General features: G+C 42.5%; 2 protein-coding genes across 3 annotated transcripts in view; one reads left to right on the top strand and one right to left on the bottom strand.

Annotated features, from left to right (window-relative positions):
• Positions 1–9251, bottom strand: part of mreg (melanoregulin) — a 54635-nt gene extending 45384 nt beyond the window's left edge. Inside the window, exon 1 of one of the 2 annotated variants that reach the window (XM_008113597.3) lies at positions 8910–9251. In XM_008113597.3, the coding sequence (XP_008111804.1) occupies positions 8910–9137 (228 nt within the window). In that variant the 5' untranslated portion in view covers positions 9138–9251. The remainder of the gene's footprint in view (positions 1–8909) is intronic. The other variant, XM_003215158.4, reaches the window with a different exon arrangement.
• Positions 9252–11266: 2015 nt separating this feature from the next.
• ube2f (ubiquitin conjugating enzyme E2 F (putative)) overlaps positions 11267–17267 on the top strand; it is a 51211-nt gene continuing 45210 nt past the window's right edge. The window contains exons 1-2 of the mRNA XM_003215136.4: positions 11267–11425; positions 15162–15295. Coding sequence (XP_003215184.1) covers positions 15178–15295 — 118 coding nt within the window. The 5' untranslated portion in view covers positions 11267–11425; positions 15162–15177. The remainder of the gene's footprint in view (positions 11426–15161; positions 15296–17267) is intronic.

Genomic DNA, 17267 nt, shown 5'->3' with positions numbered 1-17267 from the left:
TCTGTATTTGTATTTAATTTGTATGTAAGTCAGAACAAGTGTATTTTAAAATATTTTTTTTCTCACACAAAGTGTCTTTATGTTCTTTTAGCCAAGTGTCCTTAACACCCTCTTCTTGTAATTCCTTGGCAATCCCTATATTAATCACTATATATATCTTTGGATAATGTAGGGAAGGGTGAACACACCCGTGGAGTTTGTTTTGCTGTCTGTGCCCCTGTTCATAAGATTTCGCCTCATTTTCTGTCTCTGTGATAATTGGATTTTGAAAAAAATTAGCTTGTATTGGAAACAAAGATTGGTGAGAAAGCTTCGATTGAGACAACTTTTCCCCAGGATAATTCTTTCAGGGGTGAACTTCCCTTCTGAGGAATGCATTTTTCTCACTTCCTGTTGTCTCAGTCCCAATCTTAACTAGGAGTTGTTTGCAAGTCGGATGTTCATAACTCAGGAACTGCCTGTAATTTCTTTTTAGGAAACAAACACATTTTACCAGGTATACGACTCAGTCCTACCCATGCATACATGCATAAACCCACATACTTTATTTCATACCATATATTTGATCATCTCAACTTGTTTGCATGCTTTTTCTTACACATGGGGGAAATGCAGAACATTTTAAGCATCCAACAATGTATCATCCTTTGTGGCACAGAATTTAATAATACTGATCAATCACAATCCCAAAGCAACAATGAAGTCTGTTTTCCAAAAGTAAAAATAAAATAGCAGAGCAGAGCAGAAAGATTAATCTGTAATGTATGTGTCACAATGCTGTTAAACATGAGACTGTGCAGGCAGATATACGACACATGCTGAATTAAGAGATGGATCTTAACCAAATGGGTTTAATCCACACACTAAGACAGATTTATTCAACTGGCTTGGCCTTTAAGGTCTATTGTTTACGAACAGCTGAGTTCTGGATGGAAAGAAGCTAGATGCTCTCACTAGAAATAAATGACAGGATGAAAAGAATTAGCATTGAGTGAGGAGTATGGCTTATCAGGATGTATTGATAATATTTGTAGGGACTACATTATTTAGTACTAAGAATTCAACACTGAGCACAAAGCAGAAAAAAAATAATCACCAGTGCCAAGTTACTATCTGTTTTGTTAATTGCAACAATTCCCATGTAAAGAGCAATCAAAAGCAGGCCAACCAAGAAGATTGTTGCCTGCAACCAGCAGTGTCCTTTCAGATACAAGGACTGTTTATAGCCACGTAAAGTGGATGGATCTTAGCTGCTGTATATGCCATAAGCAAACAGCAATGCTGTAGAAAAGGAGGTCCTTCTGACTGACTGGCTGAGGGACCATTTGGGAACCCAAAACAATGATTTATCTGGCATTGTTTCTTTTGCCTTGTGTGAAGAAAGCCAGGATATACAATATTGTTGCTGTGTGCTTTCAAGTTGTTTCAGACTCATGGTGACCCCAAGACAAACCTACAGCAATTTTTGTTCTGGCCAAGCCACAGAGGGTTGAATCCATGATGCACAATCCATGGATATAAAGAACCAACTGTATATTAAATCACAATGAATACCACATCATTATTTGAACTGAATATCTTGTAAAGAGTAAACATTCTTTGATGCATCATCACCGAGGTCCTTGGGGAGCATTGCAATGACACACCAGCTCATACACTCGATTTAGATATTAAGCCAAACTTGGCATGGCATCCAAACAGTCATAGAATCATTGAATCATAGAATCAGAAAGTTGGAAGAGACCTCATAGGCCATCCAGTTCAACACCCTGCCAAGAAGCAAGAAAATCATATTCAAAGCATCCCTGACAGATGGCCATCCAGCCTCTGCTTAAAAACCTCCAAAGAAGGAGCCTCCACCACACTCTGCGGCAGAGAGTTCCACTGCTGAACAGCTCTCACAGTTAGAACGTTCTTCCTAATGTTCTGGTGGAATTTCCTTTCCTGCAGTTTGAAGCCATTGTTTCACATCCTAGTCTCCAGAGCAGCAGAAAAGAAGCTTGCTCCCTCCTCCCTATGACTTCCCCTAACATATTTATACATGGCTATAATGTCTCCTCTCCATCTTTTCTTCTGCAGGTTAAACATTACCAGCTCCTCATAGGGCTTGTTTTCCAGACCCTTGATCATTTTAGTTGCCCTCCTCTGGACACTCTCCAGCTTGTCAACATCTCCCTTCAACTGCAGTGCCCAGAATTGGACACAGTGTGAGTCCAGGTGTGGTCCAACCAAGGCAGAATAGAGGGGCAGCATGACTTCCCTGGATCTAGACACTAGACTTCTATTTATGCAGGCCAAAATCCCATTGGCTTTTTAGCCGCCACATCACATTGTTGGCTCATGTTTAACTTGTTGTCCACGAGGACTCCAAGATCTTTTTCACACGTACTGCTGTCGAGACAGGCATCCCTCATTCTGTATCTTTGCATTTCACTTTTTCTGCCTAAGCAGAGTATCTTGCATTTATCCCTGTTGAAATTCATTTTGTTAGTTTTGGCCCATCTCTCTAATCTGTTACAATTGTTTTGAATTCTGCTCCTGTCTTCCGGAGTATTGGCTATCCCTCCCAATTTGGTGTCAAAGCATTGATATGCCTATCAAACCATCCCTTCAAGCTGCTTGACTGGATTGGACTTCTGAAGCCAAAAGCCGCAGGTCTAAACTATGGCACGAAAGCTCCAACACATTCTGAAGTACAGTAAGTACAATTCTTGGTAGGTAATGATATACAAAATGAACCTTAATGTCTAATTCAAAATTAGTATAATGAGCTGCCTCACTATTAAACTACAATGCTTACAACCATGTTTGAGACAATGATGATCAGCCAGTAAAGAAAGATAGACCATTGCTGGTTGTAATCCATTGATCTGTTCAAATAATATTGCTTTTTCATTGCTTACCTTCCAAGAAAGTCAATAAACATCAGATCTACATCAGCATTTGACATTTTCAGAAGAAGGAGGGACGAAAGGAAAGGGACATGTAACATGATTTTTGTTCCTGGATTATAAATGTAATTTCCTAATTGTTTCTATTATAAAATTACTAGCTGTGCCCGGCCACGCGTTGCTGTGGCGAAGTCTGGTGGTATGGGAAATAAAGTATTGAGGAATTGGTGGTAGTTAAGGTCAAGGGTAAACGTTTTCCCCTGACATTAAGTCCAGTCGTGTCTGACTCTGGAGGTTGGTGCTCATCTCCATTTCTAAGCCGAAGAGCCAGCGTTGTCCGTAGACTCCTCCAAGGTCATGTGGGATGACTACATGGAGCAGCGTTACCTTCCCACCGGAGCAGTACCTATTGATGCACTCACATTTGCATGTTTTCGAACTTCTGGGTTGGCAGAAGTTGGAGCTAACAGTGGGGGCTCTCTCCGCTCCCCCAATTCAAACCTGCGGCCTTTCGGTCCAGAAGTTCAGCAGCTCAGTGCTTTAACACGCTGCGCCATCAGGGGATATTATTTCCTAAAGGTTGTGAATATACAATATTTCTGATTGGTTTTTTTTGTTTGTTGGAGGCAAGTATGAATGCTGCAATTAGGAAAAATGGTTGGGATGTAATGGCCTTGCAGCTTTAAAGCCTGGCTGTTTCCTCCCTGAGTGAATTTTTTGTTGGGAGGTGTTAGCTGGCCCTGATTGTTTCCTGTCTGGAATTCCCTTGTTTTCAGAGTGGTGTTGTTTGCGATATTTTATGTGCTTCTACTGTCTGTGGCCCTGAGAAAACAGAGGATTTGCCAGACTTTGATGATGGGAATACTTTGTTGGGAGGTGTTAGCTGGCCCTGATTGTTTCCTGTGTGGAATTCCCCTGTTTATTTACTGTCCTGGTTTTAGAGATTATATTGTTCTGCATTATTCTATCCCAGTAATTATTTCATATTAAAGAAAAATCTCACTTACCCAACATTCGCTTATACAATGTTCTGGATTATCCAACGCAGTCTGCCTTTTCATAATCAATGTTTTTGTAGTCAGTGTTTTAAATTCCTTGTGATATTTTAGTGGTAAATTTGTAAATACAGTACAGTAGAGTCTCACTTATCCAACATAAACGGGCCGGCAGAATGTTGGATAAGCGAATATGTTGGATAATAAGGCGGGATTAAGGATAAGCCTATTAAACATCAAATTAAGTTATGATTTCACGAATTAAGGACCAAAACATCATGTTAGACAACAAATTTGGAAGAAAAAGTAGTTCAATACGCAGTAATTCTATGTAGAAATTACTGGATTTATGAATTTAGCACCAAAATATCACGATATATTGAAAGCATTGACTACAAAAATGCGTTGGATAATCCAGAACGTTGGATAAGCGAGTGTTGGGTAAGTGAGACTGTACTGTAAATACTACATAGCATTACTGCGCATGGAACTACTTTTTCTGTCAAATTTGTTGTATAATATGATGTTTTGGTGCTTAATTTGTATAACGATTACCTAATTTGATGTTTAATTGGCTTTTCCTGAATCCCTTCTTATTATCCAACATATTCACTTATCCTGCCGGCCTGTTTACATTGGATAAGTGAGACTCTACTGTATATTTCTAATCTTATATTATATGCTCAGAACTGGATTATCTGAGGCCCCTTCTTCACAGCTGTATAAAATGCACACTGAAGTGGATTATATGGTAGTGCGGAGTCAAGATAATCCAGTGCAAAGCAGATAATATAAGATTATAAATGGGTTATATAGCTGTGTGGAAGGGCCATGAGTCTACACTGCCATATAATCCAGTGCAAATTAGATAATCTGTGGAAGAAGACTCAGTGAGGCCTAAATCTGCCTGTCCCCTAACTGAAACCTGGCTGTCCCTTGGCTAGTTGCTAGGCAACCAAGTGGGCAGAGATTAGCCCTCTAAACTGGCAGCAATTGGATAAAAAAAATATTGCTCTCCCTCTAATTAGGACTTTATTTTTCTTTTCTTTTTGTTGTATCAAACTTGAGGCGTGGATGATGGGTTGTGTTGTCAAATTTTGAGGTTGGGGGGCCTGTACTTTTGTTGTTTTGTGAATTGCCGTGATGCCATCACTCTTTTATATATATAGATGGGGAAAATGTATTAAACTGCAAAAACTTTGTTTTTGAGGGATATCCTGCAGCACATTTTGCTACAGTTTTACAAGGAATATCTCATCGAGTCTCAACCAATTCAACATAGCTTGTGGCAGCCACAAAAACAAAAAAATTGGAGTATAACAACTACTTTCAAAGTAAGTGCTGCACAATGAACCAGGAAATAACAGATTCAAACCAGGAACAGAACATTTTTCAAATTTTATTACAACATGCAAACAACTCTTTATCACGGGAGAAAACAAATGCTTACAACTAGATTCATAGCAGTTCATGAAAGACTGAAGAATGCATTTTCTTTCTACTGTATTTCAGTTAATTTCATTCACCAGAGGTTGCTGGGGGGATGTCAAGCTAGCTGGAATTGATAAGATTTGTAATCTACACATCTGGAGAACACGCAGCCAGAACAGGGTGATCAACACATTCAAATCACACCATAGAGGTATACTGAATAGGGCAGCCCTTTTTATGTAGGCATGCACCAATTCATTACACAGTTGGTGGCATTTTCAACATGCCAATGTTGACATTTACTTCAGACATTCCCACAACGAGGGTTGCATAGTGAGATCCTAGGGATGAGGATCCCCGCTGTCCAACTCAAGCAGACCCCACATGTGGCCTGCAACCTGGAGACTATCTGGTGCTGTCAGGAAGCTGGAATCTCCAAACATAAGGTTTACAACCTCTCCCATTTCCCAAGACTCTTTAAAACACACTGTCCAGGAATGACATAAATTAAAACTTAAATTAAATCAAATATTTCAATGCAAGATGGAACAACTCGACTGAGAATGATTTCATTTCGGGAGCCTCCGAGCAACAGACAAGACTTGATGAGATGAAACATATGTTTGAAAAAAAAATCTCGATAACAACCTCATGCTGTTTATAGCACCACAGAGTTACAAAGCAGGGCCGCTGAGAACACACACAAAATGCTTTTCCATCCTCCCTGAACAATCAGATTTCAATTGCCTAATGAAATCCTCTTCATAAAGAAACAGAAGATAATTTCAATGCATGTAAACCACTGGCAGTGATTTCCCTGCGTGAACCAGAAAGGCTTTCCCTCACATTATATCTTTTCAGAGGCCTTACATGAAGACTGGAAACACTCACAGAGAGGGCTGAGTAAGTCTCTCCCACAATATATTGGACCTAAGTGGAGCCTCCATATTCAGAAACCTTATCCCCCTGAATAAGTGCTTAGGGAGGTTAGTTTCTCAAGGGCAGAATGTATCCAAACAAGGAAGGACCCTACCCTCTAAAATACACTTTCCCAAGCTCTGCTCGGGTAAAGGTAAAGGAAAAGGTAAAGGTTTTCCCCTGACATTAAGTCTAGTTGTGTCCGACTCTGGGGGTTGGTGCTCATCTCTATTTCTAAGCCAAAGAGCTGGCGTTGTCCGTAGACGCTGCCAAGGTCATGTGGCTAGCATGACTGCATGGAGAGCAGTACCTATTGATCTACTCACATTTGTATGTTTTCAAACTGCTAGGTTGGCAGAAGCTGGGGCTAACAGGGGGAGCTCACCCCACTCCCCAGATTCAAACTGCCTAACTTTCAGTCAGCAAGTTCAGTAGCTCAGCGGTTTAACCCAATGCACCACTGAAGGCTCCTTCAGACTCATATAATCCAGTTCAAAGCAAATAGTGGGGATTACCTGCTTTGATAATCTGGACTATATGGCCTCCTGTGGAGATAATAGAAGTATTCCAAAGTGGGGAGGGGGGAGTTTGCAATCCCAAACACTTCTGGTTGCAAACATTTCTGATAGGAGAAATGACATATATGTGTCTACTGGCATATATATCTACTGACATATAAAGCAATTAGTGGCATATAACAATGTTGTCAAGGGATCAGTCATTCTTACAAGCTTCTGACCTGTGTGTGTGTATATATATATATTTCTGTGGGATAGAGAAAGGTTCTATGTATAGGTTTGGAAAATATGCCCTTGAGATCATGCTAGAGGTTTTCCCAGCTGCCAGTGATGGGAATAGAAAGAGAGAGACAAACTCTCCTGTCTGGTTCCAGGAAAACATTAGAAAATCCACCTAAATATTAGGAAGAATGTCATGCCGGTAAGAGCTGTTCAACAGTGGAAAATGCTGTCGCCTCAAGACCCTTCCACGCTGTCCTTATATCCCAGGGTCTGATCCCAGATTAAATTAGATAATCTGAGATCAAATCCTGGACTATAGGGCAGTGTGAAAGGGGCCTCAGAGTCTGGTAGAGTATCCTTCTCTGGAGGTTTCAAGCAGAAACCGAATGGCCATCTGTTGAAACAGCCTGGGAGAAAGGGATTGAATGGGATAGCTCTTAGGGTCCCTTTATGAATCTGAATTCTTGCACTGAAGCAGGATAAATTTGAAGGGCAGACCAATATCCATCAGTAACCAACAAGCCTAAGGGCAGCAGCCAAGAGTCACCCCTGGACAGCTCCCTTGGGTCCTTTAAGGACATCCATTTCCCCAGTTCATGAGAGGAAGCCTGTCACTAGTGAAAATCCTGAAACATGGAATGAGGCAAATAGTAGATAGACTCCTTAATCCACTGACCATATCAACAATAAAAGACAAAAACAAAAAAATACACAAATCGACATTTGTTACTATGCTAAAGCTCCTGTAATAGTTAACTAAAATAAATTAAAACATGATGAAACTTGATTAAATAACACATCTGGTAAAATTGGATCAAATTACGAGATAAAAGCGGGGGGGGGGGTAGAGTAACAAGTGTAAAAGGATCAGTCGGAGAATTTAGATAAGTTCGTCACCATGACAAGGGCCCCCATTTTGTGACACAGAGATATCTGGCTTTTATGATGAATTTGGCTAAACAAAGGACTAAAATGTCAATTCTCTCCAGAAAGAAAACAAAGACAGACTAGCTCACCCAGAGAAGTCAGCCACAGCAGAGCACTTGATGGACCAACCTGGACACAGCAAATTATTTGAGAACACAGAAATGCTGGACCACTCTAACCACCAACAGGTCCGACTACACAAAGAAGCCATTGAAATCCACAAGCATGTGGACAATTTCAACAGAAAGGAAGAAACCATGAAAATAAACAAAATCTGGCTACCGGTATTTAAAAAATTGTAAAATCAGGACAGTAAATAAAGAACAACACTCAGAAAACAGTAGAATTCCAAACATGAAACAATCAGGGCCAGCTAACATTTCCCAACAAAAGATTCCCCCACGCAGGAATCAGCCAGGACTTGAAGCTGCAAGGCCTTTCAATGCTAATCAAGGTGATTAACTGCAAAAATTCACACTGGACTCCAACAAACAAAAGTTCTTTCTCCTACCCTGGAAAACCCCACGGGCCTAATTTCCTGTATATCTCACAATCTCTGAGGATGCCTGCCATAGATGTGGGCGAAATATCAGGGGATAATGATTCTGGAACATGGCCAAACAGCCCGGAAAACACAGCAACCCAAAATAAAGACAGTTTGGAAAATTGATCCCAGTTGTAGAGGTTGTAAATATTGGGGTCTCACCTTGGCATATTGACAGCAATCAAACATATTGTTGAGAAATCAAACAAAATAGGAAGCCAGTAGGGTTTTTAGACCCACCACCCCCCAGGGCTGCAAATACTCTGTGGGATTGAAATGGCAGGAAAGGAGATTCCACCTGAACATTAGAAAAAGAAAATCCTAACTGTAAGAGCTGTTCAGCAGTGGAACTCTCCGCCTGGGAGTCTGGTGCAGGATCCTTCTTTGGAGGCTTTTAAAACCGGATGTCCACCTGTCGGGGGTGGTTTGATGGTGCTTTTCCTGCCAGGCAGAATGGGCTCACCTGACCAAGGGCTCCTTCTCTGGGAGCGCGGCCGCCCTCTCGCGCCGGCAGCATCCGCACGCGCAGCACCAGGCGCCCAGCCAATCGCTGAGCCCCATCGCAGGAGGGAAGGGGCAGAGGGGCTACCAGGTGGACCCTCTGCCCTGCATCCTGGCTCTCCGCTTCATGCTGACATCCAGCTCTCTTCCCTTCCCACGCCGCGGTCTGCCAGGAGCCCGCTCGACGCATGCGCTGCGGGTCCCGATCGCCTCCTCTTCGACCCCGGCCTCACCGCAGCGGAGTGTCTCGAGCAGCTTTCGGGCGCCACCTAATGGGGAAGACCGGCACGGCACCCCGAGAATGGGAAAAATTAACAACGTCACGACAGGAGAGCGTCCCTGAGTCGAAAGCAGTAGTAGGATGATGCTCCTGGGCTGACGTCACGTCAGCATCTGCCACTGCTTGGTTGAGGGACGTCAGATGTGGCTCGTAGGAGTGTGGATTTATTTACTGTAAATAAATAAAATGATCGCATTATACATTAAAGGTAGAGGTTTTCCCCTGACATTAAGTCTAGCCGTGTCTGACTCTAGGGGTTGGTGCTCATCACCATTTCTAAGCCGAAGAGCTGGCGTTGTCCCTAGACGTCCCCAAAGTCATGTGGCCGGCATGACTGCATGGAGCGCCGTTACCTTCCCTATTGATCTCACATTTGCATGTTTTCGAACTGCTAGGTTGGCAGAAGCTGTGGCTAACAGCGGGAGCTCACCCCACTCCCCGGATTTGAACCGCCGACCTTTCGGTCAGCAAGTTTAGCAGTCCAGCGGTTTAACCCACTGCACAATAAAATTTGGACAATAAAATTGGATTTGGAATAATAAAATAATATAATCAATGTGTTGTCGAAGGCTTTCATTTCCAGAATCACTGGGTTGTTGTGCATTTTCCTGGCTGTATGGCCATGTTCCAGAAGCATTCTCTCCTGACATTTCGCCCACGTCTGTGGCAGGCATCCTCAGAGGTTGTGAGGTCTGCTGGAAACTAGGCAAGGTTTATATGTCTGTGGAATGTCCAGGGTGGGAGAAAGAACTCTTGTCTGCTTGAGGCAAGTGTGAATGTTCCAATTGGCCACCTTGATTAACACTGTATGGCCTTGCACCTTCAAAGCCTGGCTGCTTCCTGCCTGGGGGAATCCTTTGTTGGAAGGTGGAGTGTGGTGGAGGCTCCTTCTTTGGAGGCTTTTAAGCAAAGGATGGATGGTCATCTGCCGGGGGTGCTTTGAATGTGATTTTCCTGCTTCTTAACAGGGGGTTGGACTGGATGTCCCATGGGGTCTCTTCCAACTCTAGGATGCTTTGCAGATCGAAGTAACACAGGGACTTTTACTTAATCCAAGAGATCAACAGAACAATAGTATTTACAATAGTCCCTCTGGCTGCTTACAAAAAAAGCAGTTATAGGCAATACTTTCTTTGTCCATGAATCTGCTTCAGTGAAGATCAGCAGCAAATGAGGCCTCAGAAATAGTCAGGCCTCTCCAAGTACAGAGCCATCTTCTTTTCAGCCAGACTTGCACACACACACACACACACACAAAACCTGTTCAAACCAGTTCTCCAGCAGCAGGATAGCAACAGTTACAAACCCATTCCCAGGTTCTTGCAATCTCAGCCAATTGGCTTTATGCATTTGATTTTCCAGTTAACACACATATGGTATCTTTGCAAACCCTGACAATACAGTAGAGTCTCACTTATCCAACATAAACGGGCCGGCAGAACGTTGGATAAACGAATATGTTGGATAATAAGGAGGGATTAAGGCAAAGCCTATTAAACATCAAATTAGGTTATGATTTTACAAATTAAGCACCAAAACATCATGTTATACAACAAATCTGACATAAAAAGTAGTTCAATACGCAGTAATGCTAAGTAGTAATTACTGTATTTATAATTTTAGCATCAAAATATCACGATGTATTGAAAACATTGACTACAAAAATGCGTTGGATAATCCAGAATGTTGGATAAGCGAATGTTGGATAAGTGAGACTCTACTGTATATCCCAGTTTAAAGCAGACAAAGTGGGGTTTCATTCAGCTATATGGAAGGGGCCTCAGATAACCTAGTTCAAAGCAGATATTGTGGGTTATTCTGCCATGACATTCTGGGTGATATGGTTGTGTAGAAGGACCCAAAAAGACACTCATTATTTTCCTCCCACTCCCTGCGGCTCAAATTCACTTCCGCCCAAAACGTTCCCTTCCCCTCCCTGGGCGCGCTTTAGGCCACTGCGCACGCGCAAACCCCTCCCTCAGCCTTCCTGCCCCCTCCCTTTCGCAAGAGTGTCATAAAGATCACCGCCCCGTCGGGAAGTGCACGTTTGTTTGTCCAATAGCTCCTCCCCTCCCTTTCTACTTCCGGTTGGGGGAGGGCGGGGCTTCTGGTCGAGAAGGGGAGGAAGCTGGAGCCCGCCGGGGATGGTTCTGGCCGCGGCTTCTGCTGTGGGGCCCGCGACTTGACGGCGTCGCCAGGTGAGACTAGAAGGAGGGCTGGGAATTGTCCCTTGCGGCGCTCCGTAGTGCCGCTGATAAGGAATGGCGGGGGGGAGGGGCACCGTTAAGCGAGCCCTGCTCTTCCCTCCCTCGCCCTCACTCCAGGTGAGGCTCCTCCTCCTTCCCCCCCCCCCCCCCCCCCCAGAGATGTGGACGTTCCCGCACAGCAAGAGCCTTCCCAGAAGTGCTGTGGAGAGGAAGAAGCCTCTTGCCCTTCCCAACCCATTTAGCAGGCTCTTCTCCCCTTGGGACCCAGAGCAGAGGTTACTCCAGGGTTCATTGGCAGCTTCTAGTGGCGCTGAAGGGGGCCACAGAGACTCCTTCAAATACACACTCCGCTTTTGTGAGGAAGGCCCATGCAGCTGCTGCAAAAAAAATGGAGAAAGGACAATATATGTGTGCTATCGAAGGTTTTCATGGGTTGCTGTGAGTTTCCCGGGCTGTATGGCCATGTTCCAGAAGCATCATCTCCTGACGTTTCACCCACGTCTATGGGAGGTTGTGAGGTCTGTTGAAAACTAGACCAGTGAGGTTTATTTTCCCATACCAAAAAAGGGAAATGCTAAAGAATGCTCAAACTTCCGTACAGAGGCACTTATTTCCCATGCCAGTAAGGTAATGCTCAAGATCCTGCAAGGCAGACTCCAGCAATACATGGAGCGAGAGTTGCCAGATGTCCAAGCTGGGTTTAGAAAAGGCAGAGGAACGAGAGACCAAATTGCCAATATCCGCTGGATAATGGAGGAAGGCAGGGAGTTTCAGAAAAACATCTACTTCTGCTTTATTGACTATTCTAAAGCCTTCGACTGTGTGGATCATAATAAACTATGGCATGTTCTTGGTGGTATGGGGATACCAAGTCACCTTGTCTGTCTCCTGAGAAATCTGTATAAAGACCAAGTAGCCACAGTAAGAACAGATCACGGAACAACAGATTGGTTCAAGATTGGGAAAGGAGTGCAGCAGGACTTCATACTTTCACCCTACCTATTCAACTTGTATGCAGAACATGTCATGCGACATGCGGGGCTTGAGAAATCCAAGGCTGGAGTTAAAATTGCTGGAAGAAACATTAACAACCTTAGGTATGCAGATGATACCACTCTGATGGCCGAAAGCGAGGAGGGGCTGAGGAGCCTTATCACCAAGGTGAAAGAAGAAAGTGCAAAAGCTGGGTTGCAGTTAAACGTCAAGAAAACCAAGATCATGGCAACTACACCTATTGATAACTGGCAAATAGAGGGAGAAAACGTGGAGGCAGTGACAGACTTTATATTTCTAGGTGCGAAGATCACTGCAGATGTAGACTGCAGCCAGGAAATCAGAAGATGTTTACTTCTTGGGAGGAGAGCAATGGCCAACCTTGACAAAATAGTAAAGAGCAGAGACATCACACTGGCAACGAAGGTCCGCATAGTCAAAGCAATGGTATTCCCCATAGTAACCTATGGATGCAAGAGCTGGACCATAAGGAAGGCTGAGCAAAGGAAGATAAACGCTTTTGAACTCTGGGGCTGGAGGAAAATCCTGAGAGTGCCTTGGACCGCAAGAAGATCCAACCTGTCCATCCTCCAGGAAATAATGCCCGGATGCTCACTGGAGGGAAGGATATTAGAGGCAAAGCTGAAGTATTTTGGCCACATCATAAGGAGAAAGGAAAGCTTGGAAAAGATCACGATGCTGGGGAAAATGGAAGGAAAAAGGAAGAGTGGCCGACCAATGGCAAGATGGGTGGATGGTATCCTTGAAGTGACTGGCTTGACCTTGAAGGAACTGGGGGCGGTGACTGCTGACAGGGAGCTCTGGCGTGGACTGGTCCATGAGGTCACGAAGAGTCGGAGATGACTAAACGACTGATTAGCAGCAGCAGAGGTTTATTTATCTGTGGAAGGTCCAGGGTGGAAGAACTAACTTGTCTGCTTAAGGCAAGAGTGAATGTTCCAATTGGCCACCTTGATTAGTATTGAATGGCCTTGTAGCTTCAAACCCTGGCTGCTTCCTGCCTGGCAGTAGCTTTTTTTGGGGAGGTGTTAGCCAGCCCTGATTGATTCATGTCAGAGTAGTGTTCTTTATTTATTGTCCTGATTCTAGAGTGTTTTTTTTAAAAAAAAAATAGTAGCCAGTACTAGTACTGGTACAGTAAAGTCTCACTTATCCAACATTCTGGATTATCCAATGCATTTTTGTAATAAATGTTTTCAATACATCGTGATATTTTGGTGCTAAATTCATAAATACAATAATTGCTACATAGCATTACTACATATTGAACTACTTTTTCTGTCAAATTTGTTGTATAACATGATGTTTTGGTACTTAATTTGTAAAATCATAACCTATTTTGATGTTTAATAGGCTTTTCATTAATCTCCTTATCATCCAACATATTCGCTTATCCAACATTCTGCCGGCCCATTTACGTTGGATAAGCGAGACTCTACTGTACTTATTTTCCACCATAATTTGCAAATAAATTAGTGAAAAATCAGATGTGTTTTCTCATGTTGTCTCTCATAGTTGAGGTCTACCTATGATGTCAATTACAGGCCTCTCATCTTTTTAAGTGGGAGAACTTGTACAATTGGTATCTGACTAAATACTTTTTCCCCACTGTATTTTGGAAGAAAGGGGTAATCTCTAGATCAGGCCTGCACAACCAGTGGCTTTCCAAGTGTTTGGGACTTCAGGTCCCAGAATTCCTGACCATTGAACAAGCTGGCTAAGGCTACTGAGAGCTGAGGTCCAAACACCTGGAGCGTCTCAGGTTGTGCAGGCCTTCTCTGAAAGGTTAAACATACAAGACTTATCTACCTCTGATTCATTTCCCCTGTGCATATTAACTTTTTAACTAAAATGTTTGCTGAAGCATGTTTCATAGCTCTTGTTTGTGGTGTAAGAACCTACCTCTATTCTTTATGTGCTATTTCTGCCCTGGTACTAAATGAAGCAATGTCCAGGAACACATCTCCTTAGGTAGATAGTATACTGCATCATGTTCTTTCTCTGGATTGTGCAGAGGAGAAAACCACAGCTCTTTGGGTAATGTTGCCTTGTGTCAGTTCCAGAGGCAGAGGCACATTGTGAAAGAATGCTTTCTATATTGAAACAATGATTCTAAAAGAATCTAGAATCTGGTAGTCTTATCTGATTTACCAGCTTCACGGTTTCTTTCTCTGCTGATTTAAGACTGTGTGAATTTTATAAGCCTCTGGTGAAATAGTCTTCTGTTGACTAATCTGTGTAAACATGGTACATGGGTGTAGAAATATATGTTGGGAATCGATCACTTTCCATGTCTTTATTCTTTCTTCTTTTTACCAAAAGGTAGGGATTAGCATGAGTAAGACTGATTATGGAAAGAGTCCATGTATATAGTATATGGACTCAAGGTATGGAAGAATGCAAATTTTATTTCTAGCAAAGACCCAGGTTGACATTGGGGAAAAAATCCTTGTGTGAGAACTTCAAGAGATGCTTCTCGTTGAAGTAGATAGCACTTAGTTATAAAGATCATTCGTCTGATTGCAACTTCTGATTTTCACAACACTTGTTTGTGGAAAGTTATAATCCTCCCAGTATTGAACGTATCGCTCTGCATGTTATGTAAGAAAATGAGCATGTGAAATAAATGTTTTTATTTAATTAGACCTTACATTTTGAAATAAAAAATAGTTCAGAGTCATAAAATGACTCATTTTATTTTATTCTATTTTAGATTGAAGATAGCAGTAATGCTAACATTGGCAAGCAAACTAAAACGGGATGATGGTGTCAAGGGACCTCGTACATCCAACCCAACCTCTGATTCTACCCGAAGAGTGTCTGTTAGAGATAAATTGCTTGTCAAAGGTAATACCATGTCATACATAAAGATAGTCGTATTATCTGTCAAATGCTGTTATTAGCTCTAACACAATTACCCTTTGGAAATTTAAAATTTCTACAAGTTCATGTATGAACCGATAAGCACAGCAGTTTTAAGCTAAAGCACCACCGTGACAACTGTATACATTTGTAAAACACTTGTACAAAGGAATTCTGTGCATGTTTTCTCAAAGATACATCTCTGTTTTCAATGCAGTTAACTCTCAAATTATGCACCTGCATTTGCTTTGGTCCACCAGACCCAACTTTAATTTTCTTCAAGTTAGAAGGCTGCAATGAAGTTACTTACACTAACTAGTTAGTTACGCACTATCCTTTTACTTTACTGTATGGTTCATTAGAAGTAGTAGATTGTTTGTGAATGGGGATGACAGATTAAAGGTGTACATAAGGACTGAAAAACTGGAGATAGATGGTGTTGTGTCTCTATCACTGTGGTCAGAAAAGGGAAAGAAGAATCAGTAATTCTGGAGTTTATGAATAAACAGGCAAAATAGTATATTTATTAAATGATTTGATGCTCTAATAAGCCCAAGAAGTTACTGGGCTTGTTTTATTTTCAAATAAACAGAGTAAAAGCCCAGTGCAGATTATAACAAATTGATTATTTTATTCAGCTAGTAGATGGAAACAAATGTGTCGAATTTGATGTTTTCAACATAAGGATTGGAGAAGAGGACCAAACTTTTTCTGATACTTCATCCCTCTAGGAAGGAGTGTTTTAGATATATGCAAAATTTAATATAAATACATATATACAGGGTGACCACTACCGTGTTTCCCCTAAAATAAGACACTGTTTTATTTTTTTTTAGCTCTAAAGACCCCCTAGGTCTTACTTTCGGGGGAGGTCTTATTTCACTCTCTTCTCCTCCACCACGGCAGTGGTGTGCAGGAGAAGGAGCGAAAGAGAGCCATCTCCAGCCAAGAAAGAGAAGAAGGGCTCCTCCTTCATGGGCGGCAAAGGGGGCCGCCACCACCACTGCCGCCCGGAAAGGAGAAGAAGGGCTGCCTCCTCTCCTTCCTGGGTGGCGAAAGAGAGCGCCTTCGCCACCCGGGAAGGAGACGAAGGGACCCCTCCTCTCCTTCCCGGGCGGCGAAAGAGAGCGCCTTCGCCGCCCGGGAAGGAGAGGAAGGGCCGCCTAGGTCTTACTTTTGGGGGGTGTCTTATATTAGACAATCCCCCCAAATTTCTACTAGGTCTTATTTTATGGGGATGTCTTATTTTTGGGGAAACACGGTAAAAGACAGGGGTTTTAAAAAGACATAGTCTTTTATTTTCAATCTTACTTTGTTTTGATTTTTGTAGGTTATAGACCACCCCTTGAATATTAAAGTGGCTACATATGATATCCAGCAACGATCCAAATGGATTGTTGAGTTTTTTTTCAGAAATTTGTTATCTCTGGCTGGCTGTTGAAATCGAATTGCATACTGCAGGTGCTGCTATGTTGGGGTAGTAAACCTTGGACCACTTCGATCTTGTATGGAAACATTTTTAAATCCAGTTTCGGAATCTTCTGAAGTGATGTCCTGGCAATGCCTAGTTGAGCAGAGCGACGATGGGTAGATGAAAATGGATCCTCAAGGACACTGTGCTGTACAGCTTTCACAGTTGCGTCAGTGTGCGCAGTGTGCTTAGGGCTTCTTCCCGGAAGATCTCCAATGGATCCAGTTCTTTCAAACCAGGCGATTACACTGACATTAAAATGTTGCCAGTATTTTCTCTGCGTTAGAATAATTGATTTTTCACTGGAATAGAAAAACTCAATGCGTTTTAACTATTGCTGGAAATTATATGTAGCCATTTAATCTCCAAATGATGCTCTAAGAACCTACAGTGAGTTTTAGACATTGCTGGACATCATACGTAGCCATTTTAATCTCCAAGGTTTGTTCTATAACCTTATAAAAAACAATGAAAAAGCTACGACTT

The sequence above is a fragment of the Anolis carolinensis genome, chromosome 1 (genome assembly GCF_035594765.1).
Source record: "Anolis carolinensis isolate JA03-04 chromosome 1, rAnoCar3.1.pri, whole genome shotgun sequence".
NCBI lineage: Eukaryota > Metazoa > Chordata > Lepidosauria > Squamata > Dactyloidae > Anolis > Anolis carolinensis.
Note: the sequence above shows the minus strand (reverse complement) of the source record. Positions and strands in the feature narration are given on the sequence as shown.